The 24,471-nt window shown below is 39.3% G+C and overlaps 1 protein-coding gene across 2 annotated transcripts; it reads left to right on the forward strand.

Moving 5' to 3' along the window:
• The first annotated feature begins 3,812 nt into the window (after nt 1-3,812).
• alpl (alkaline phosphatase, biomineralization associated) lies at nt 3,813-23,176 on the forward strand. Of its 2 annotated transcripts, none has more exons than XM_053316169.1 (12): nt 3,813-3,938; nt 6,422-6,582; nt 7,045-7,164; nt 9,604-9,719; nt 10,570-10,744; nt 12,137-12,312; nt 15,934-16,074; nt 16,308-16,377; nt 16,528-16,662; nt 20,280-20,471; nt 20,593-20,712; nt 22,266-23,176. In XM_053316169.1, the coding sequence occupies exons 2-12, from the start codon at nt 6,462-6,464 to the stop codon at nt 22,529-22,531; spliced, it is 1,632 nt and encodes a 543-aa protein (XP_053172144.1). In that variant the 5' UTR covers nt 3,813-3,938; nt 6,422-6,461; the 3' UTR covers nt 22,532-23,176. The 2 variants fall into 2 exon arrangements, with proteins under 2 accessions (XP_053172144.1, XP_053172145.1); XM_053316170.1 differs by lacking the exon at nt 3,813-3,938 and adding an exon at nt 5,442-5,460.
• The last annotated feature ends 1,295 nt before the right edge of the window (nt 23,177-24,471 follow it).

Here is a 24,471-nt window from a genome sequence, read left to right on the forward strand (position 1 = left end):
AAATTCAAATTTTAACCATTAACAGCAGATTATGCTAACTTGTCAATATGGTTGAAGCTAGCTCAAATAAGTTGCTGTATTTAAGTACGAATTTTACTTGACCTTTACTTGAGTATTTCCATTTGGTACTATTTTATACTTCCTCTCTATTACATTTCAGAGGTAAATATTGTCATTTCTACTCCACTACTGTTTGACAGGTTTAGTTACTTTTCAGATGACGATTTGACACAATAAATAATATAACAAGCTTTTAAAATACAATACATTGTTAAAGATAAAACCAGTGTTTTCCAAACCAGTGTTTTCCAACTTTTTGGAAAAAACTTCTCACATGGTTTAATTTCAATAAATGTTCAAAGAATCAAAGTTAAGAGAAAATGTCCAAAGACTGAAAACAGATATCAGAACTTCTTCTTTCCTTTCCCAGTAATCATTTCATGACCCCTCAGATTTATATAGTGACCCTTTGGTAGGTCCTCCACCTGCAGCAGCTATACTGCTTGCCAACTGATTCCTCAGTATTAATAATGTAATGATATATCAGTCAGAGTAACCAAATCACTACCTATATTAAATACATTTCGTTAATATGTTTACATGAGAAGTATTTTTCACTTGTAATGTAGTATGTTTACATTGCATTGGTACTTTTTGTCCAAACCTCCACTCTGCTCAAAGCTCATACTTGGACTCTCTGCTTTGGTTCTATAAATATTGATTTTCCAGGCAGACAGACCACTCTGAACAAACATCAACATTATAGAAGTGGACAGTACACACACACACACACACGCAGAAAAAGAAAATCAATCTTGTTGGATGTTAAAAGAACTGTCATAATTAGATGTGGGTTACGAATACTCCACAACAGACAAGCTATTAGTGTCCCAAACTATTTTAAGGGCTTGGTAATTGATAGATTAATTATGCCAATTAGGTTTTATAGGGTGGGAATATGAGGAGGAAAACATAATTAACAATTAATTAAACAAAGTTACAGATTCTCAGCCCACATAATGATGGTTTAACTTGAGGTAGATCATCTCAGTTTAATCTACATCTGTGAAGAGCAAAAGCAGCTGTTGGTCTGCAGTGACATCCAAAGGATTCAAAGTAAAGAGACAGCCAATAGTTTGTCAAAATTACATGTTTTTTCTGTTTTATGTAAAGCACATTGAGTTGCCATTGTGTATGAAATGCGCTATATCAATAAAACTGTCTTGTCTACACATAATATGAATTTATTGCCGAATTTAATAAAGAAAATGTAGCCAGATAACATTGCTATTTTACCAGAAACAGACTATTGGTACTGGTACTTGGACAGTTGGTTGGAAGTAAGTACATTTTCCTCAAGTACTGTAGTCTGTTTAAGTGCAAGCTTTAGTACTTATTACTTTACTTGTGTTTTTGGTGTGGGAGAATTTTAGGGCACCTCCAGCAAGAAAACTGATTACCAAAATAGTAACTCAAAGTACTCTGTAAGCAAATATGAGGAGAAGGAGTGATCATTATATGAGTAATTCTGCACAAGTCAGAGGTCACTAAGGGTTAGAAGGAGGCACTAAGCGGTGAATCATATGTGCTAAGTATGTACTCCAGAAGATAATACCGCCACACAGAGAGATTTGGCTCACCAAATTTGTCGTGGTAGTTTTGGATCCCTCAGTAAGGCTAGTTGAAGCTTCAGGTCTTCCACAATATTATCAAATATAAGAGAGAACTTTGATGAGTCAGAGACAGAGACTGGGTTCAATGCAATTAACCATAGACGGGTAAACAGAGGCAGATCCATGGAACAGACACCACAGTTCAAGTCCAAAACACATTTGCTTTTATACCTTTTCCTATGTCATCATCTTTGGGTGCTTCCTTATTTCCTTATCTCTTGGAATTTTCACCATTAGTTATCATCGTACCAAAAATTGGCAGATCGCCTAGATTGACCATTTCATCCCCTAGAGGGACATCTCGTCTGTTTTTTGGCACCGTAATTTACAAGATAATCCATGAAGTAACCAATAAAAGAAATGGCATATGACGCAGAGCCTAAACTCAACGTCACACTGAGTGATCCACAGATTACATTCATCTGATTAGATCTGTCACAAATTGTTTGCCCTTTCCTGTTGGACAACTTCCAGCAAGCGTAAAAGTGATTCAGCCCTACTTCCTACATCCTAATCCCTTTGATGTTGGCAGTTACAGTCATCATGGTTTAATCAGATTTCTTGTGTAGAGGTATTATTTTCTGTAGTAAATACTTATTACATGTAAGCACCACTTAGTGTCTCCATCTGGCCCTTACAGTGACCTCTGACTCATAATGTGCAGAATGACTCATAATGAACACTTATAGTCATATTTGCTTACACAGTACTTTGAGTGATTATTAAGTGGCTAGGTAATCCATTTTCTTGCTGTTTTCTCATCGTTTTTATACCTTTTCTTTATGTTATCACATGTTCCGTCTTGTTACCTGCTTGTCAATCAACTGTAAAACACTTTGAATTACACTAACCTGTATGAAAGGTGCTATAAAATTAAAGTTATATTTGATTTTGATTTGGAGGCCCCCCACTACACTATGTTTTAGGGAGAAATATTGTATTTCACTACTTTTATCTAATGTCTTTAACCCAGTTTTAGTTATTTTCCAGATTAACTTGACTTCAACATCAGATCAGACTTTGAATTTGTAAAAAATATATTGCATTATGGCTGATCTGGTGTTTGTCATTTAATAATTTACTATGGTAATTTTGTGATTTCTTTGCTAAACTTTTCTTTTTATGTACGTATTGTCTTGTATTTTAAAGGCGAATCTCTCAGCTGACATTGCACACTAGTTTAGACTATAATACTACATACTTGTTCTCATTATAATAAACATTAAATTTAAAAAAACTAAGCTATATGCAACTGTTAAAGAGTTGAAGTTAGATTTCCCTTATGCTGTTGTATTAAATAGGTAAGGACTACACTCACATCGCTATGAGTGCACCAAATACACAATGTAATTGACTGTACAACAGTTTTATCCTTCCTACCTCAGCTTGACAGAGCCAAGTGACTCACCACTATAGTGTAGGTAATGGCTGTCACCACTGAATAAGCAGATGATCTGAACACCGTAAAAGAACAGGACTGAACAAAATACAACACTGTGAAACGCAAAAAATACTCAACTGAAACCTGTATATTACATTTGTATTTACATTACATTGAAATTAACAGAAACATTAGACTGAAATCAGTGATTTAAATAAAAAATACTAGTAATATTGGGAACCATGGCATGGCAACGCAAGGCAAAGGTATAGATAGATAGATAGATAGATAGATAGATAGATAGATAGATGCTGTCCTTACTATGTTAATCCCAGGAACATTGCACACATGTATATAACCTCAGGAGCTTCTGCATTGCACATTTATATATTGTAGATTTACTTACAGAGATTGTTTATTGTATATAGTATTTTATTTTATTTCATCACTTTCACTCTTATTTTATTTTTGTATTCTAACTTGAAAGCATGAGTAACCTTTTTTTCAAGGTGGTATTGTATCTATACCTAAGTAATAGACTTAGTAACAGAATACTTGCTCAGCACTCAGCACAGTATCACTGGGTTTCTCTGTCCTTGCAATGCATCAGCCGACCGACAGGCGGAGCTCTCGGTCCATGTTCTCCACCTTCAGCTGCACAGCATCGTTATTTCTAAGGGCTCTTTTTTTTTTTTTTTTTTTTTTTTCCCTCGTGGGATACAGACCGCTATTCTCAGGCCCCCGCAGCCACAGTCCAACAACTGTGGCCTCATAAAAAGCACCGAGAAAGCAGCGACAAGGACACACACATTTCAAGGTGAAGGACTGAATGAACTGCAAGCACATTTGGACGTATAGATTTCTACTCCGGAACAATACTTCTAGTAAGTAAAACTACATTATAACTTTGCTTTGTCTTGTTTTATGCATAGATAACAGGTTGCATTGGAGAAAAACGCACTGTCGGAGTCGTTTTTCTTTTTTTCTTTTCTTTTTTTTGTGTGTGTGTGTGTGCATCTTTCCTCTCAGCATCAGCTCTGAATTATCCTTCCAGATTTTAAAGAGAGGGTTATTTGATCAACTGTTGCACGGAGAGCGGCTCTTCTGTCAATCCTGTTTTCCAAGAGGGATTAAAATGCTGCTTCTTGATGGGATTCAGTAGTGTAGCCTAGTTTGATTTAATTTATTCAGGATGTGATGTTTCAATTCCTGATTGTGAGTTGTTGTCACGGTGGTGGGAGATTGAACATTTTTTTGGTTTATGAGTTTTCCTTTACCCACTTATTCCCTTTCACCCCTTATATTTTGGGTTGTAGTAAACGTTTCTATTTCTAGTTTATATAGGGGTTTTAAGGACAATATTTTAGAAGTGTGTGTGTGTGTGTGTGTGTGTGTGTGTGTGGACTTTTGCAGATGTAATTAGGGGCTTTTGGATATGACAAACTTGACTTTATATGACCACAACCCCCATGCAGTTAGTGGTTAGCAGTAGTAATGATAAATTCAGTTTCATTTTTGTTTTTAGATTATAAATATCCACACAAACAGTATTGTCATGGGCCAAGTGGTTAAAGCACTTTCAAAATTGCCCCCCCCCCCCCCCTCCAAAAAAAACAAAAAACACTCAGCAAATAAAAATAAATGGAGGTATCTGGATTCACTAAGTTAAGTGACCCTTGAAAAGAGGTCAGCAAAACATAACTTCACTGAAAAAAAGGCTTTGAAAACCAGATGTTGACTCTAATAACAGACAACTAAAACCCAACACAAAGAAATCCTGATCACCTGAGGTCAGCCTCTGCCTATCAGCCCTACACCTCTGAGCACAGTTAAGATCTTAATCCCTACTTTGTTCGCGTCTACCTGCATGCAGCAACACTTGCTTCAGGCTCCAGGATAGAGCTGAGGAGGGGGAGTGAAGCTTTTGCGTCTCCATTTGAAACCAGTTTGTTGTTTTGGACCTACTGGAGCAGTCGAGTGCTTGGTGGCACCATGACCGACCCGGGATTGCATGTGTTCGTGACCACTGCCCTATCTGCCCTCCTACTGATGGCAGTGGTGGCACTTCTCTGCTTCTTCACCTGCAGACTGGCCGGTTCAATGCCTCTCGGTGGACCTGGCCACATCTGATGCCGCCGACCATCAATGGCCTGCAGCATCTGAGGAATGGTAAAAGCGTGTGGCCTCTGGGTGTTTTGGAGAAATACAATACCTTATTTTGAAATCCATCGATGTCTGTTTGGTTGGTGCAGGGTTGTTGTTGTTTTTTAATGTCCTGGTTGGTTCAGACGTGCCTGTTTCTTATTCAACCAGATGGTGCCTGGCTGGTGCCTGGCTGGTTCCAGCCTGAGCAAGCTGTTGGAGATGTTGGCGAGGTCAACTATGCAAGGAGTTTCATTATACTCAGTAAGAAAGCTGGAAAGGTATGATGCGTGTTTGGTAAATGACAACAGCCTGGGACTTGGTGGTAAACACACATCCCACAAAACAGGCTGTGATTCATCTACATCATGCTATTCTTAGCTTACAAAATTGGAGAGTACAGCTGAAATAGTTGCACACATCTCTGACCATGTTCAGCAAAAAAGAACCAGAAGCTTCTTGTCAGATTTTTTGGAATAAAAGTATCAGTATCTTATGGTCTTTTTCTCATGGCTGGACGTGTCCAGTCAATCATTTAGTGTTAATCGGCTTTGTTATGGCCCTTGAACCTCTCGGTGCTATGGAGCTCAATCCCGTTAAAATGACCTTGACTATAAGCATGGGGAAGAAAGGAGGAGGGTGTGGATAATTATAGATGAAAGCTTGACTGGCCAGGACCCATAAGGAGCCCCTGTTGTGACTACTTACATTCACAGCGAGACCCCCAGCTTAACTTTACCGAGCTTTGCTTTTGTTTCTGGTGCAAAGCCCGATGGTAAGCTGAGAGATCCGCTTTAAAAAAAAGTGAGACCAGTTTCAGTAATGCAAACACATATCTTGCCTCCACACACAGATTTGAAGACATTAAAAACAGTCTTTTGGTTGTATTCTGGCCTCCATTCCTAAAAAGCCTCATTTCGCCTGTTTCTATATTTGAGAGGCTTATGATGTGGTAGAGAGGGGAGTGAGTAATATCACCACTAAAACCCACAAGGAGATCCCATACTTCAGTGGTGTTGCTTATTCAATGATACACACCTGCGGTTATACCAGTCTCTTAAAGCGTGTGGATGTTTGTTTTTGAGCAAGAAATGTGTCATTTGAATGCATCAACTGTGCCTCGTCAAACTGTCACAGTAAATATTCATTAAACCAGTTTGTCAGAGTCAGTGTGTGACGAGGTGACACAGACTTAATTACTAGTGTGTCTTCTTTTCTCTCGCAGCTGTGACGGCAGACAGGCTTCCTCAGCTTCTCAAAGTAGCATGTTATGGCTGTCTAGGGTAACACATCAGCCGCGCAGAGACAACAACATGAGGGTGACGGCCTTATTCATCTTTTGCTCCTGTCTGTTCTTGGAGAGTTTGGGGAAGCCACAATTCCCTGGTAAGTGATTGTGCTGTTACTCATGGAGCCCTTTCAGGAAGTTATTTCTATCAGTTTCCTTTTTTTTTTTTAACACTGGGTATTTTTGGTACCACGGAAAATAACAGGAATTGAAATACATACTCCAAATCATCAATCATCCAGCTGCTCTTCAGGAGATAGATGAATGGGTGGGGATTTGTCTAAAACTGGTCAAATGTGCAGATGTGAAATTGTATGTTTCTGTTGCAGTGGTTCATAGAGCTCGCATAGTGTGACATAGAGCTCATACTTTTCCTCTTTAAGTCTATTTACAGTGTCAATGCATAATCTGACAGTAATACATTGATATGATTTCTCATTGTGAAGAATTCCTCTGATTCAAACTCACTTAAAAACACGTAACACTTTGACAGACAACCTGCATTAATCAGGTGACTCCTCTATTTAAAATTGATGAGATGTGTTTATTGTAATACACAGAGCAAGAAAAGGATCCCAAATTTTGGAATGTGTGGGCCCAGCGGACCTTGAAGAGCGCTCTGACCCTCCAAAATCTTAATAAAAACAAAGCAAAGAATCTCATCCTCTTCCTCGGAGATGGTAAGTCACGACTTCATGTTCTCTACATGCTAATGTGTGGCAAGAAATGATGAAATTCCATCAAAAAGCTGTGTAAGTTCACTCAAAAGGTAGAAGGTAACCTTGCTGCTGGAGGATTTGATTTTCAATAAGCTTCTCACTTAAGACCAAAAACTGTCAGTGTGGAGCTTTGACCACACTTCTTGTCACTTTTTGTCAGATAAGATTAATAACGGACAAACCAGCATAGGCGACAGTTTAATTTAAGCTGAATGGACGTGACAGAGTGCGGATATATATTTCGGGGAGAACATTAAATAAGATTTTTCAGACGTGTAAGGTGAATGAATGGTGGGAAAGCAAACAACTGTGCTGCCACCAGATCTCTGGGCTTGTGTTTGTGCTGGGTCGCTCACTGGTGACACAATAACTTTTGTCCTCCATCGGGCCTCCGCTCTCTGTTTGGACTATAGGCACAACACGACATTCTTGCGCAGAGCTGCATGCATAGTGCTGTCCAGGCTTGGGGAGTAACGGAATACATGTAATGGCGTTACGTAATTAAGATACAAAAAAAAAAAAGAAGTAGTAGTAGGATTACAATTTTAAAACACATTTTACAATAAAGAAAGATAAACTATCATGCACTGTAAAAGTACCAAACTAAACAGAGCAGAAACGAGAGGGCAAATTAACTCGCTGATCCACGATGGACTGAATAGGCGATGATACCACATGACGCGTGCCCACACAGCGGGCGCACGTACAGACACTTCACACACACACTGAACTTAAATAAAGGTTGGGACGTTTGTTACGCATTGTGGCAGTCCCAAAGACTCTTACAAATGAGTTAAAAGCTTGAGTTTACAACAGTTTGTAGCACACTCTTATCCTCCAATATGACTGTGTGTGTTTAATGTGTTCAGAGCTGACAGTGGATCACTGGTCGTCAAACACGTTCAATACTGAATAAATCAACTTTGAGAATGACTTCACACAGCCAGCGGGCCAGAGTTTCACCACATGATTTCTTGCACAGTGAATTGTGCAGTATTTATATTTCCACCCTAACTGCTTGTGGCAATTTGCGTAGTTGCATAGAAAAGGCACCATATGTATTGCCTTATGTCTTTATTTTTGCATATTTGGTATTGTAGTAATCCTAAAGTAACGGAAAGTAATCAAGTTAAGAAGGAAGGAAAGGAGGAAGGAAGGGAGAAAGAAGGAAGGAAGGGAGGAAGAAGGCAAGAAAGGAAGGAAGGAAGGCAGGAAGGAGGGAAGGAAGGAAGGCAGGAAGGAAGGAAGGGGGGAAGGAAGAAGGGAAGGAAAGAAGGACAGAAGGAAGGGAGGAAAGAAGGAAGGAAAGGAAAGAAGGAAGGAGGGAAGGAAGGAAAGAAGGACAGAAGAAGGAAGGAAGGAAAGGAAAGAAGGAAGGAAGGAGGGAGGGAAGGAAAGAAGGACAGAAGAAGGAAGGAAGGGAAGGAAAGAAGGACAGAAGAAGGAAGGAAGGAAGGAAGGAAGGAAGGAACAGTCAAAACAGACGGGGTCAATTTGACCCGGGAGGACAACACAAAGGTTAACAAGTAACTAGTAACTGTATCGGAATACTTTTTTAAAGTAACCCTCCCAACCCTGGTCCTGTCAGCGCAGTTAGAGAATAACAGCCAACTCTGGGCGGACACTACAGGGAATTCTTGTCTTACTGGAATAATAGTCTCCTGACAGTTGTTTACTAGGAAAATCACAGGATTCACATGAAGTAATGAGACTCAACTGCATAATAGTTTCGTAATTGTGCCTCAAATCCCCCAGTTTTTACGTGCCGACCTTGAGTAACGTAAGAAACACTTCCACATTACCGTAAGTGATCAACCTAGATCTCGGCAAAACATGTTTAGAGATAGTCTTCATATTTGTTTTCCTTCCTGTGTACCATACAAGAGGGATGTGGTTCACCATAAGATCGCAATAGTCAGTATATAAAGCTGTTTATGCACTTTCCAGTGATTACTTGCATTCAGTTTACGAAACCAAACAACAAAGAGTCAAAGAAAATTAAATTAATCTACATCTGGTAGTTTATAAAATCAAACAGGATTTAAGCAAATTAAGGTCACCAAGTTCTGGCAAATTAAAGATTAACGACATGACCTAGAATGTATGTGTTTTGTTTATCCTTGCTTTTGTATAATTTGTCTTCCAGTTTCTGTTTAAGATTTCTTTAGAAGCCCACCCAAGTTTCCAGTCAGTCTTATTGGCGCCGAGTTGTTAGTTTGGACTCACAGCAGTCGTCTCCTATGTCAGAATCCTCTTATGTGTTCAATAAATCAGTTCAGTGAAACAACAACTGATGAAATGTGTTTTTTGTTCATTTTGTAAATGCCCCCCCCTGTGTTTCCCCTCACCCTGAGGGAAAACTAATACAATACTAACAGTTGACCTGTTTTTGGTGTTAAGGTATGGGCGTTCCCACTGTGACGGCCGCTCGAATCCTGAAAGGTCAGCTGAATGGACACAGCGGAGAAGAGACCCAGCTGGAGATGGACAAGTTCCCTTTTGTGTCTTTGGCCAAGGTCTGCCTCTGGTTATTATATCATGCAATATAGCGCAATGTATTGATTTTACTGTGGCCGTAAAAGGCTTCCTGAAAAGGTCTGTGACCGTAAACAAGGTCGATCATAATGTCATACTGGCTGCATTTTATTTTACAGAAATGATGAAAAAGTATTTATGAGTTTTTTAACAGTAGTCTACGGTAGGAGCCAAAGGGTATTGAACTGAAAGAGAGATACAAGAGTGGACAGACCCATGTGTCTTGTATCTGGAAAAAATCCAAATACAATTTTTTTTTTTTTGCCTTTATTGGACAGTGGGCAGTGAGGAGGCAGACAGGAAACAAGGGGAGAGAGAGAGAGAGAGAGAGAGAGAGAGAGAGAGATTGGTATGACATGTAACAACGGTCCTTGGCTAGAATGAAACCAGGGCGCTCCCAAATCTAAATTAGATCCAAAACAGTTTGATTTACGCTTAGCCACATAAATATGCTGTCTGTTGGCCAGATCATAAATCTGATTGCATTCGTCTTGATCTCTTGGCTTTACTCCATTTCAAAGGGTGGTGATAACGCCCCTGTAGCTATTTGGTAACCGCCAAAACCTCTATGTCCTTAAGCAGTTTCGTTACAGAAATAACAATCCTGTTATCTAGCTAGGTTGAGAGACAGACAAATGCAAAGTTGGTATTTGCTGACAACAAGTACTGGCAGCCTCATCCTTTAAATCATTCACACATTTTGACATACATCTTGAGCTCATTGTCGTGTAACTAATAACATCCCATTGTCAGCATATCACAATGATCATCATGGTCAAAAACAATCCCATTTGAATTCCAATTTCATATCGACGGCCTTTATCTCTGCAGACGTACAACACCAACGCACAGGTGCCAGACAGTGCTGGGACAGCCACAGCTTACCTCTGTGGGGTTAAGGCCAACGAGGGTACGGTGGGAGTGAGTGCAGCCGCTGTCCGATCCCAGTGCAACACTACAGGGGGCAATGAGGTCACCTCCATCCTCAGATGGGCGAAGGAAGCAGGTAGAGTGAGATGAAATAACATAACACAAGGCATTTTCTAGGATGTGTGTTTGTCTATGGGGGAGGATGCAATTTTTTACAGTTTGCAAATTGTAGCGTGCGTTTCAAATCAAAGGAAGCCTAATTGTGGAGGTAGCTAATGCAAAGTGGGAAAACTCACTTGTGTGCCTTGATCGCTCAAAGCAATGACTTTGAAGCATTTTTTGAAAGCGATGCTTTTAATTTGTGTTTTTTTCAATCTGCTCATTTCGCTTTTTAGCTGTTATCCTTTGAACCAAAGTTATGCTCAGAGCAGTTTGTAAGTGACATTTAATTGACCCACAGTGTTACTTTTTATGTATTCTCCTTAAACAACAAGAGGTTAACGTTTAAATACTCGTGTTAGAAAATGTCTTGTGATCTTACTATGAAGTTTCTTTTTTGGTACTTCTTCCTCACATTTCTGAACCCTGATGTGTCTGTCATGGATTCAAGTGGTTTGTAGTGTTGTTAGTACATATGAACACAGTCACAAGTGGGTGTTTAGTTACAAATTATTAGTTCAATGTTGTGTCCTTGGAGCCAAAAGGCAACATGCACATATAGCTGCATCTCATTCACAGTTTCCCAGAGTCCCAATGATCTGATTTTCTTTAAATGTGCTTCTACTTTTCATTCTTCATGCTGTTGTGTTATCTGCTTAAGATTATGTTGTGTAACTCACAACACAGAAGAAAAGGAGACAGATGTGAAAGGAATGAATGGATTGTCAGAGGTCGAAGGTGAAGATAAGTTAGAGATGGGTGAGGGTCAGGGATCACAGATTAAAAGGAGATTCATTTAGTCCTCAGTGAACATGGCAGGCATCAGCTGACCTCCCCCTCAAAGCAAACAGAAAATACTTTTTACGCCTCAAGACTTATAACATTGTGGAATTCATTGGTGGAAATGATTAGAGTATAATTGTCATTCAGGCTGTGGCTGAGCAGTGTCAACATTTGCTTGTGGGGACTTTAACTCATAATCATAAGCAGCAGAGAGCAGTCGTAACTCGCCAGTAGAGATGTTTTTCTTACGGTTTAAAAAGGACAGGTTCAGACTTTAATGCTTTAATGCAATATTCACATCAAGCTCACATGTGCAATAAAAGATTTATTGGCTGCTGTAATCATTTCTTTTGTCTATTCTGGCTGTCCTTGTTTCATGCACAGATGCGCTCCACGTTGAGCCAAAACTAAAATGATGTAGCAGTCTGAATATCTTGCAAAGTTCTCAGTCTTTTTAATACAATATTCCCTCTTTGTATCCAGCTCAGCAACAATATGCTTTCTGGTGAAACACTAAGACTAAATGTGTGTGTGTGTGTGTGTGTGTGTGTGTGTGTGTGTGTGTGTGTGTGTGTGTCCTCTGCAGGCAAGTCAGTAGGAATAGTGACGACAACTCGCGTCAACCATGCCACACCCAGTGCTGCTTACGCCCACAGCGTGGACAGAGACTGGTACTCTGACAACGAGATGCCAGCTGAAGCTCTGCAGGCCGGCTGCAAGGATATCGCCAGACAACTCTTTGAAAACATTCCCAACATTGATGTGAGTCCAAAGAGTTTATTGTGATCGAAATGCCGAAATGGTGAATCGATTGATAAGTCGGTCCATCTGCTGCTATTTTGATAATCGTTTCATTGTTTAAGTCAAATATTTCTTTCTATTATGATTGTAAACTAAATATAATTTGGTGTTTAAGTGTTGGTTGTTTAAGAACCACCCAACACAAAGCAGAGGCCCTATCAGATTAAAAATACAATTAGCTCATTTTCAATTTACCTGGGCCTTAAAATTATTGCTTGTAAAACTTATTAGCTAGAAAAATCTTGAGCATAACCTATAATAATAGAGATCAGCGCTGCATCTCTCTGCACAGTACAACAGTCTTTCCAGTGGCTATCCTCTTTCATGAAGTTAATGTTATGCCCCTCTCCCTCTGGATCAGGGCGTTTTCACACCTGCCCTGTTTAGTTCCAGTGAATCAAACTGTAGTGTGTTTTACCTGTTTGGTGTGGTTCGTTTGGGCAGCAATCACAATCAGGGAACAACCAGACCAAGACTGTGCTGAAGAGGTGGTCTCAGTCCAGTTAAACAAACTCTGGTACAGTTTGTATGTGGTATGAATGTGATCCAACCTAACACTGCACAATTCCATGATTGATGCGTTCCTTGTGTGACGTCTTTGCATGACGTGAAGCAACACATTGTTTGTGAGACGTTGCCTCACAAATGTGCCATTTTGTTCAAATATTGTGGCTTGGTATATAGCCCAAATGATGACTGCAGCTATACACAGATGCCAATTCTGTCGGTCCATTGGAGAGCTATCCTAGAAGAAAAACAAACTCTACTTTCTTCTGATTAGTGAACATGTGACAGTTCCCATGCAGCTTTTGTTGATACATGTTTTACTCGCTTGAAATTTTGCTTGTGTGAAACCAAACTGACCCAAAAGCAAAATTCAACAAAGTAGGAACTCATTCTCTGATTTACGTCAAAGCAAATGAAGTATATCTTTGAAAATGACAGACAGACACATTAGTCTCTCACTAACTTGAAACTCAGTCTCTCCTCAACTTTTTATTTTCTGTTCATTTTCGGTCACGTTCTCTTCACAGCAGCTAACGTCCTTTCTTTCCTCCTCTTGCTGTTGAGTTAGACATCCAGAGTTGTGCAAATATCGTACTTTAAAGGTTAGGTTAGGTTTTCTTTATTTGTCTCCTGAGAGAAATTTGTCTCGGACCGGGCATACATATAATAGTATAAAAACAAAAAGATATAATAAATAGGTAGTTACAACAAGGCAAGGCAGTTTTATTTATATAGCGCATTTCATACACAATGGCAACTCAATGTGCTTTACATAAAACAGAAAAACATGCAATTTGAGAAGCCCACTAACAATAAAAACAAAGTGCAGAAATTATAAAAACAAAACCAACATACCAGAAATACATACATACTCATATACATACATACACACCCCTGTACGTACATATGCACAAACCTCACATCATATACAGTTACCTCCTTCGTTGTTGTTCATCCTCCGTCAACCGCTCGTTAAGGAGCTTGATTGAAAGAGGGATGAACGGGTATTTAAAGCAATTGTGTTTGCACCTGAGTTCAATAGTTCATATTCTGAGAAACAGTACATGTGATGTGTGGAGTGGGTGGGGCAGGGGTAAATTTGTGTGGTTCTGCCTTACCAGCTGTTTATTGGTTATTTGTGACAGTTATTCAGGTTTTTTCACATAGAGTTAACCACTGGCACGTTCATTCATTCATAACTGCAAAAAAGAACAGAGCATGTGGACCCAAGCACAGGTGACTGCACGCAACAGGAACTTGACCAATACATCTTTATTCAAGACTTAAGGAACAGGGTACAGAAGAGCAGGCAGGCAAAACTAAACAACAGAACAAAAGATCTAACAAGACTGAACAGAAACAGTGGACTAAAATGCTAACTGAACTAACGAGGAGATGAGGCGCAGGTAGGGAAATGGGCGGAGGTGGTCAGGTAATTGGAGCGGGGTGATGAAACAGGAGGACAGACAGGGAGCTGATGGAGGCTGAGGGAAACACAGGGAGCAGGGCAGGGCAAGACTGATGCAGCACAGGTGTGTAGGAGGACTGAGGGAAAAGCAGACTGTGGAGGAGCACAGGAACAAAGGTGGAAAACATACAGAACAACAGAAAACCAACAGAACAACCCAGAAACACAATCCTCTTCATAATGACCTGGCAACACTACAACATCTCTTATCTGTAATAAACAGAAAATTAAAAACCCTCTTAGAGTCTAAATGAAAAACAGAAAGCTTTTTATTTTATTATGGAGGGCATTCATATTCCATAAAAGACATGTATAAGACACACATCACATTCACGAAAATACATAATATAGTATTGACTCAAATATTTGCATTAAGTCTTATCGAAATAAAAATATGTCCTCAGATTGCTTTTTAAACACATAACACATGGTTTCAGCACCTTCAGCACCCTCACACGCCCCCATAGTTTCAGAGCTCATAAGTGCTTGTTTTTATATTTTGAATTTTGCATACTTGGCAATTTTTTTAAACATTTGGATTTGAGTGGGTGGGTGGTTCTGCGTTGTGAAAAATTCAAAAGAACACATATTTATTATTGCTTCACATGCGACTTTAATAACTGAGACTCATTGTTATCATTATGGTCTGTGCTCACACAGCTTATAAAGACACAATGACTAATACAAACACAACTTAAACAAATCTTTATGCTGGATAGCCTCTTTGAAAGGTCCAACTCAAATAAGCCGTCTCCCACACAGTCCAGTCCAAACAAACATGAAGAACAAGTCCTAGGGGCCTCTGGAAAGACTGATGGAGAACGGCAGCCAGGGACACACAGAGCCAGACTGTAACACAACCAAACTTAGTTATAGGTCTCTAATTATACTGACCTGTTCCCAAAAGTATCAGGTACGGATCAGGACACAATGAAGGAACTGATGGGCTTAGGCTTACTCAGAGTCGTTTATTGCAGGCGGGGGTCAAAACCAGGTAGGCAGTATAACAGGCAAAGGTACAAATAATCGGCAGGCTAAACTCAAAGGTCGGGGAATCAAAACTGGTCACTCACAGGAAGACACTCAAAGAAATAAGACGCTGGAACTCAAAGGACAAGACAATCTGGCACAGAAGGGAAGGGAAACACTGCTTAAATACACAAGGAGGGGAAGACAATTAGACACAGTTGAAACACATTAGGGCTAGGAAAGCAATCACACAGGCGGGAAACTTGACAGGCAGACAGGGGTAAGACGAGGACTTCAAAATAAAACAGGAAGTGGCACAAGAAGAACAGAAAATCAACTAAAACCCCAACAGACACTAACAGGCCCTGACAAAAAGCAAATCAGAACTGATCTGATTATGAAAATGAGGTGTCACTAGAAAGTGCTCAGAGTTTCAGGTGACCTAAAAGAAGCACAAATAGGCAACAGGTGATTTGTCGAAACACTGAACTATAGTGATTACAGTGTAACCAATACTCAAAGTGATGATAATGTGCTATGTTCTGTTTAAATTGTTGCTCTACAAAACACCAGGACATGTGATCAAAACATGATATATGACTAAAATTGTATGTTTCTGTTCTGTTGTGGCTTTTCAGGTAATTATGGGTGGAGGAAGGAAGTATATGTTCCCCAAAAACAAGTCAGACATAGAGTACCCTGGCGTGGCGAAGCACAGCGGCACGAGAAAAGACGGAAGAGACCTGGTGCAGGAGTGGACTGACAGGATGAAGGATAAAGTAAATGTCTCCCCCTCGTCTCTCACTCTCTCTCTCTCTCTCTCTCTCTATCTCTCTCTCTCTCTCTCTCTCTCTCTCTCTCTCTCTCTCTCTCTTTGCTCTTCTCATTCCTCTGCTCCTTCTTTTTATCTTCCCAATTTCATTTACATATTTAGGAGTTCAAAGTGACTCGCAGTGTTATAAGTCGCAGTGTGCTTTACATTTGTGTCTTTTTTTTTTCCACAACCGTGCAGAAAGGCTTTTATGTATGGAACAAGAAGCAGCTCTTATCACTGAACCCTAACAACGTGGATTACCTATTGGGTGAGTTTCGAGTCTCTGTGTCATTATGAAACTCTCATTGAAGTGTAAATGAAGAGCTGTGTGTGTGTGTGTATATGTATCTGCTGTAGGCATATTTTCTTTGTGTAATATCCATTTTCTCCTTTTATCCTTGCTTTGTGTTAACACCAGGTCTCTTTGAACCTGGGGATTTGACGTATGACTTGGAGAGGAACTCTGAAACTGACCCTTCACTGACTGAGATGGTGGAGGTGGCCATCAAGATCCTGAGGAAGAACCCCAGTGGATTTTATCTGCTCGTAGAAGGTCATCTTTTGTTCTTGTGATGATACACACTGTGATTGATTGATTGATGCAGGATTTTTGAGGCTGTTACTGATATTGATATTTATACTGTTCATCTTCTAAAATGAATTTTCTTGACACAATAAGATTTTGCTATAAGTAGTTTTTTCAATCGCCAATAAAAATGTACTAGACAGGATATTTTATAGCTGAAAATATATATTAATACATTTTAAACGAACTATAGAATGGCAACACAACATATTTTTGGCGTGTCTGCACTTTAATTTCCAGTCATTTATCAGCGGACATACAACCCGATACAGATATATGTGCAATGACCTAATAGCTGCTGATTAATCATCATGGCTGATTTATTGAGCTCTTGAGGCTCAAACACACTGAAAATGTCTGACGTGAAGTTTTAAATGGCTGAACGCACACCAAAAGCTTTATGAGGCGCGTCAAACTGCCTCGATGCCCCCTATTCTGACCTTGATTTTGAAGTGTCAAATGGAGACCAAAGCTGTTTTTTCTGCAGCTAAAAAAGAGAGCGATAAAGCGAGTGAGCAAGATAGAGAGAGAGAGACAGCGTGGTGCTGGTCGAGCAAGGAGAGCGAGAACCAAGCCAATGAATGAGAGAAATAAAACATTATATTCTGATAATTTCACAGCGGTTATGTTTTACAGCACAATGAATATCCATCAAACACTCAACACATGATTTACTGGAAACAGACGCCCTTAGTTTCATTCTGCTTAGTTTCTGCAATTCACAATTTCGTTCATTCATTGGGTCCGAATCATGCAGCAGTAAGTACAAAAAAAGGTCAAACCTGTGTGGTTTCTGTTGTTTTGGCATTTAAAATCTGATACCAGCAGTGCACCATTGGAGCAATCAAATGAGGCATGACAGTTATCGCTTTCAGTGTGTTTGGGCCTTAATAGTTATTACTGTATCTGATTTGGATGGTTTGACGGAGTCTGTTACAGTCTGGACCAGCTGTGGGTTGACAGCTGTGTGTGGTATTTCATGATTTGGCCTGTTTGCCTTTTGACATGCTACTTAATGTTATTAGGCAGCTAGGCAAGGCAGGACAGCGTTATTTACATATCACATTTCATACACAGGGGCAACTCAGTGTGCTTCACATAAAAACAAACATTTAACTGTAAGAATTTGAAGCATAAAAACATACAATTAAAATCAATAAATAAATAAAACCTTAAACATTAAAACATACAATTTAAAAAAAAAAACAATTATAGTAAAACTAAAACAAAGTTCAGAAAAATAGAAAGAGAAAGAAAATCAAAAGCTTTAAATATTTACTAAAATTGAAAGTGCTTTAAAAGAGCTCAATCATAAGCACATGAAAGGAGAAATGTTTTTAACATGGATTTAATATTGTTCACAGTTTGGTCTGATTTGACTTCTGCTGGCAGCTTGTTCTAGTTGTGTGCAGCATAACAGCTAAATGCTAATTCACCATGTTTAGTTTGAAACTTCCCTTAGTTAGATTCGATTGTTAAAGGAGCAGTTAAAGTCTTTCTTCAGGAAAGTGACATGAAATCGAAGTGAATCTTAAGTGTGTGTACAGAGAACACATAGTTGGTTTATCATTGCAGAAAGACTTGGAAACAGGAAGCAGCTAGCTTAGCGCTGTCAAACATTTTAAAAAGTGCTGACCAACACCTTTAAAGTTTAACACACTGTACCTTCTCTATAGAAAAGGTACAGGTAAAGGTTTATTCATCTACCCAGTACTTTTGTGCACAGTAACCAGACATGGTTCATGAACACTGGGGTCGGTATGTCTCTGTAGAAGTATAATGGCGGTCAGAGTTCTCTTGAGAGTAAACAAACAAGATACAACAAATTAATTAGTGCTCTATAGACAGAGGCGGTCCTGGCTAGTTTTGCGCCCTGGGCGGACCGACTATTGGCGCCCCTCCCCACAAATCCTTCATCACACAAAAAATAAGATAAATAAATGAAATATAGTATGTAAACACCAAAGTAAATTACACACATCCGTCATCATACAAATTAATGAAATAAAATAAATGAAAAATACTAATAATTAACGTAATCTGACAGACTTTCACCCTTTTTACAACTGGCATTAAAATGTTTTCTGGGTGATTAGATTGCTATCAGGGAGTGCTTGACCACATGAAAGTGCAGGTGTAAAGTTATTTATTTATTTATTGCATTTTCACATAACCCAATAACTTACATGTAGCTATAACGGGTCGGTACTAATTTTATAAATGTATTAGTAGTTGACCCCCCCCCCCTTTGCCTTTTCTTCTGACGCACACAATCTGTATACGTGACTCTCAGCAGCAAGTTGACGTGATAGTAGAGGCGCCTCATCGCCCACTGCACCAACTTGATGTGGAAATGAGCGGTATTAGCCTAGAAAACTGGCGATTTTTTTTTTGAGGACGCACTTTTTTCTTTTTTTGAGGACGGACTTTTTTTTCCTTTTTTTTTTTTTTTTAGGGCGCTCGTGCGCCCCCAAGTAGATTGCGCCCTGGGCGGTTGCCCACATTGCCCATAGCAAGAACCGCCACTGTCTATAGAGCTAATAGTGTTTTTTTGACAGCCAGGTTAGGAATGGCTAAAGCTAAGTACAGTAATGTGCAGTAATATGTTGGTGTCACTTTTCAACTGGCTGCATTCATAGTCCAGCACAACGACAGCAGTAAAGTCATTGCGTTGATGACTACTGACCGACAAACGAGGTGGTTCACTAACAATGACTTTGAGCATGAATTAATAGGTATACTTATCAATTAAATAGCAAACTGTCCTTCAGACTTTCTGCGTTCATCAGAGAGTGCACAGCTACGATGCAGACAGGAAACAAGGGGGGAGAGGGGGTATAACATGCAGTAACCATTCAGCTACCGAGGCACTGCTATAATGAAACAGCATCAATCTCTTGAATGATTTAACCAAAAAGTTGCTCAATACCAATTCTGAAAAAAGTTATAATAAATCACTATGTAGGACTTGCACTCGACAAAACATCAGCACTTAGTTAGTTCAAAGGCAAGCATTTCCTTAGTCTTCTACCTTGCTCCCAACTTCCTTTTCAATTAATTGTCGCTTCAAGGGAAAACATTTTACAGCACTTACTAAAACACAATGAGAAAGATATGACATTCAGTAACATTCGCACACAATAGATAGGAGAAGTATAAAAGCCAGAAAACATCAAAGACAAAGTAGACAAAGCCTCAGGAGCAGGAGAGAAGTGGACAACTATGTAAATATCAACTATGCAAAATAGTTTTTGCTCTAAAGGATTTTATTTTTTAATCTGTTGCTTTCATTATTCTAGGCAGCTTATGTAGGACAGTGTTAGTCTTATCATCATCATCGTTATTGAAAAAAGTGCTGCAAAATATGCAACTGGCCGAGGTCAGCAGAATGTTAGATACATAGTAGTAAGCACGGGAGGTTTGGTATCAGTAACAAAGTGTATCTGGCCAAGTATGTTGAAAGACGCACAGCTAAAATCAATGGCTGTGGAGGGACTGAAAACACCTGCAAGTATGTCAATGATTATTTAGTCAAACTGAGCCAGAATGAGACCGCTGACTGGTATTGTTTTCCTTTCTGTCAGGAGGACGTATCGACCACGGACACCATGAGGGCAAGGCCAAGCAGGCTCTGCATGAAGCTGTGGAGATGGACCGGGCCATTGGCCGGGCAGATCTCATGACCAGCATCCATGATACAATGACCATAGTTACTGCTGACCATTCTCATATGTTCAATTTTGGAGGTTACACAGGCAGAGGAAACACAATTTTTGGTATGTAGTGTAATGGAAGGTCACATACTGTATATTTGTTATGACTCATAGTGCTGAAAGTTACATTTTCAGTTTCATTAAGTTGTGATAACAAGGTAAAATACTCTGTCTGCACCCACAGGTTTGGCACCAATGTTGAGTGATGTTGACCAGAAGCCCTTCACCTCGATTTTATACGGGAACGGACCGGGTTACAAAATTGTGAATAGTGCAAGGGAGAATGTCTCCACCGTTAACTACCGTAAGTGGAATAATTTAGCCACCAGATTGAGAGATATTTTATCAGGAGCAGGTTTACAGCATTAAAGGTGGATTTTTACCCTAAATGTCATTATATGTAAATCTAAAGCTAATGCTAAGGGCGTGCTAATCTTAATTCTGGCCACCTTTAATGTTATCAGCTCTTTGGTTTACAGATCAATATGTTAAATGTTGAATTGGTTCATTTACCTGGTTCTGTGCTGCCAACAGTGTGAAGTCTGAGGTCCAGCCAGGTCCTCCTAATGACTAGCTGTCGATTGTCACATGATTGACTGAAACTTCAACAAAAGTTAGTTTGCAGGCAGAAACCTCAATGTAAAAACCTACAAACTAAGATTGCAGGCACAAAATCACGTTCTTTACATTCCATACAATAGACAATACTACAGTTGTAGTAAAGAGCATGAGATGATAAGAGGAAGATCTTGACATGTAATACAAGCATCCTTTGTTGTCAGAAGAGAGTTGTACTATGGAGTCATGAGTTAGTTATACTGTAATATCAGTTTGAGAGGTTTATCTTTGATGAATCCCACATAACTAAAATTATAAGGGTGGCTTTTTCTCCTTTGAAGACGACATATTTTGCATACTTCCAGGCCTATAATTATATTCTGGAGCTCTACTGGAATATCTTTGCATGACTTACAGTTAAAAAAACCTCCTTATTTATTTTATACTGTTCATGCTCAGTTCAGCCTCTGTCTGAAACAGGCTGTTTTAGCTCCTGTCTCTTAAGGCCCTCCCCACCCCTCGATAAACTCAATCAGTTTTGATATGTTAGCTTCTGGAAGCTGCATAAAAGGCTACATAAACCATAGATGTATTAAGAACTGGATACCAGACTCAAAGATGGCACCCATTCATTCAGTGGTACATAACACAAGACGCTTAAAGACAAAACCCAGATGTTGCTCTCGCCTCCTGATTATTGGGCCCAGAGAGCATGCACACTAGTGACCTCTGCTGGCACTTCTGGTTGACCCTCCACTCATTTGAATGGGGATAAAATAATGGAGAGTCATTTTTCTATGTATTTATATTTATTCAATTTATTCAATGCTGCTCCTTTGTTAAGGATTGTATGGAGGAAAATGTTTCTTTGGGCCGGTGTGCATGACTTGAAGGACCTGGAAGTTGTAATTACATGGTTTAACTCACTATGTCAAACCATGCTGTGCTGCTTCTTGGGGTCTGACGTCAACAGACTATGAAACAAACTATAGTTGTAGGATTACTGAAATATGCAAGTGGACAACACAAATCTCATTGAAAACCCTTAGCAATGAGCAAGGCTACAGAACAGAAGGGATCTTTATGGGCATGCACAACAATCTGACATCAGCTCGTCGATAAGGTCACAAAAAAACGTCATGTGCAAAGCGACATGCATGAAACATTTCTACATATGTTAACCTTAAATTTAGGAACTTTGACCATGTTTAGCATGAATATCCGACATCATAACAGTATATAAATCAAGGAAAGAATAATATGGCAGCTTTAATGTCTCCTTGTGATCCTTCCTTTCAGAGGAAAACAACTACCAGGCCCAGTCAGCTGTACCTCTAAGCATGGAGACGCACGGAGGAGAGGATGTGGCCGTGTTTGCTAAAGGTCCCCTGGCTCACCTACTACACGGTGTCCACGAGCAGAACTACATCCCCCATGTAATGGCATATGCAGCTTGTATTGGCCAGAACAGGGAACACTGCATGTCAGGCAGCGGGACTGCCGGTTTACACCCCGTCCTCTCTAGCATTGTTGCCCTTCTCACAGTCACCCGAATTCTGTGCTGACCTCCCCGACAGCCCTCATCCTGTTAATGGACCCATTTTAACCAGTCACACATTGAGATTTTGCTGTTCTAATTTTACTGTACACCTTTTTCATCATGGGACCACTATTTGGGCACTTTCATGTTGTAAAAATCAGTTTTTAGTCTATAAAGACAAAACATTACAAAATAACCACTGAAGCAATGAAAAGTTACATTTCAAAGATCACCATAAAATCAAGAGATCGTAGTTGTGATTTGTCTATTGAGTAGTTTTTAAATAAGGGTTTTACAACTTTTTAAGCTTCTTTGTTATTGTAAGCCCTTTAGGTTGGAATAGGTACATTGGCTTTGCAAATGTTTATGATTATGTTTCAATTTTTAAAAATGTGCAGATAACAAAATCTACCTCATAAGTTTGCAAAAGATCTCTCATGTAATATTATGTATGTATTCAAAAGGATACATTTCAAAGATCAAATTTTATGCCGAAACATGAGGCAATTGAATGTACAGAATAATAGATAAAAAGTAAAAGATATCATGAATAATTTGTTAAACACCGAGTGCATACAAAGTGCAAAAAGCACTGAGGAAGCCCACCTACCATTGTTGTGTCCAATAACAGAAGTTGTACAATCTCTTAACCAATAAAGAAAATGTTTGTTTTCTGATCATGTCTTGTCTTTTTTGTTCTTTTTTATGAGATTTAATCTCGATTTCCTGCTTCTTCTGCAGTTTCCCTCATTTTCCTTTTTCTAAAATATTGCTTGTGTTAGTGCTCTGACTATTCTGTTGAACACTTACCAAATAAGTGAAGCAAAAAGTTATAGGAAGGAAGAAGACTCCCTGCCACATGAGACCAATTAAAGGCTCAATTATGCATCATTTTCATCACATGAATAAGTGTAATTACTGTACTGATGTTGTCTATGGTAAAAAAAAAAAAAAAAAAAAACATGAAAAAAGACACAATTTACCCTTCCTCTTCCTGGAAATAGCCTATCTGATATGGTGCGTCATTAAACAGGATTCTGTGGAACATATGTTGTACTTTTCCATCTGTTGTGTTGTGGCTTGTGAGGAATGTGAATGGGGAATGAAGCATTCCTTGGCATCATGTGGTCACTGGGAAAACAGAGGTAGCTGAAGCATGAAATAGCTTAAATGGGTATGAAATGAAATCCTCTTGCTGTCACTGGTACGATCTCAATATCAGCACACATAATGGCTGCTCGGTATCTGGTGAGGGCCTTGGGGGACACTTTATACTTCTATGTAAACTTGCTTTGCTGATAAGGATTTTTCTTCCGTTCCATGGCAGCTAAAAATCGTTTTCCTGTCATCCTGTTTTATCTTTTGTATGCTACATTTAGATATATAGCAATGTGTATCAGATTGTATGGTGTGGATATTCAAGTGGGTTTAAACCAAACACACTCTTGCCATGAAATGTGTTTGCACATGATTCACAGTGCCTTTTTTTCAGAATAATGAAACCTTTTGTTTTCTAAGATTATGAAATGTAACCTCGAAATGGCCTTGGTGGTATATTGTATGTGTGATATGATGTAAGTGTTCACCTTGCCAAAGCTTTGCTATTCAATCTATCAATGATAAAGATGAGCTGTTAAGGGGAAGAAAAATAGCTGTTGAAGTCCTCGTCTCTAGTCGTGACCAGTTCTTTCAGCTGGAACTGAATCAGGTCTATAGAAACTCTAAAGGCGGTCACCAGACATACAATTTTCTTATGCAAGCCATGGTCTCTGGTGAGTCCATATTGTGGGGCCAATGTGTAATACTGCATACCAGAGACACTGTAATTTTCTATGTCTCGAGCCTCTCCCAATGTGATCTTGTCTTTTGTCCACTTAGTATGTACACAGTGTCCTTGGCTAGTGTACACTTATTCGTGGCATGTGTCTGTTAACTCTTTAAAAGGCGTTTTAGCCCATTTACTAC

Source organism: Scomber japonicus, chromosome 3, assembly GCF_027409825.1.
Source record: "Scomber japonicus isolate fScoJap1 chromosome 3, fScoJap1.pri, whole genome shotgun sequence".
Taxonomy (NCBI): Eukaryota; Metazoa; Chordata; class Actinopteri; order Scombriformes; family Scombridae; genus Scomber; species Scomber japonicus.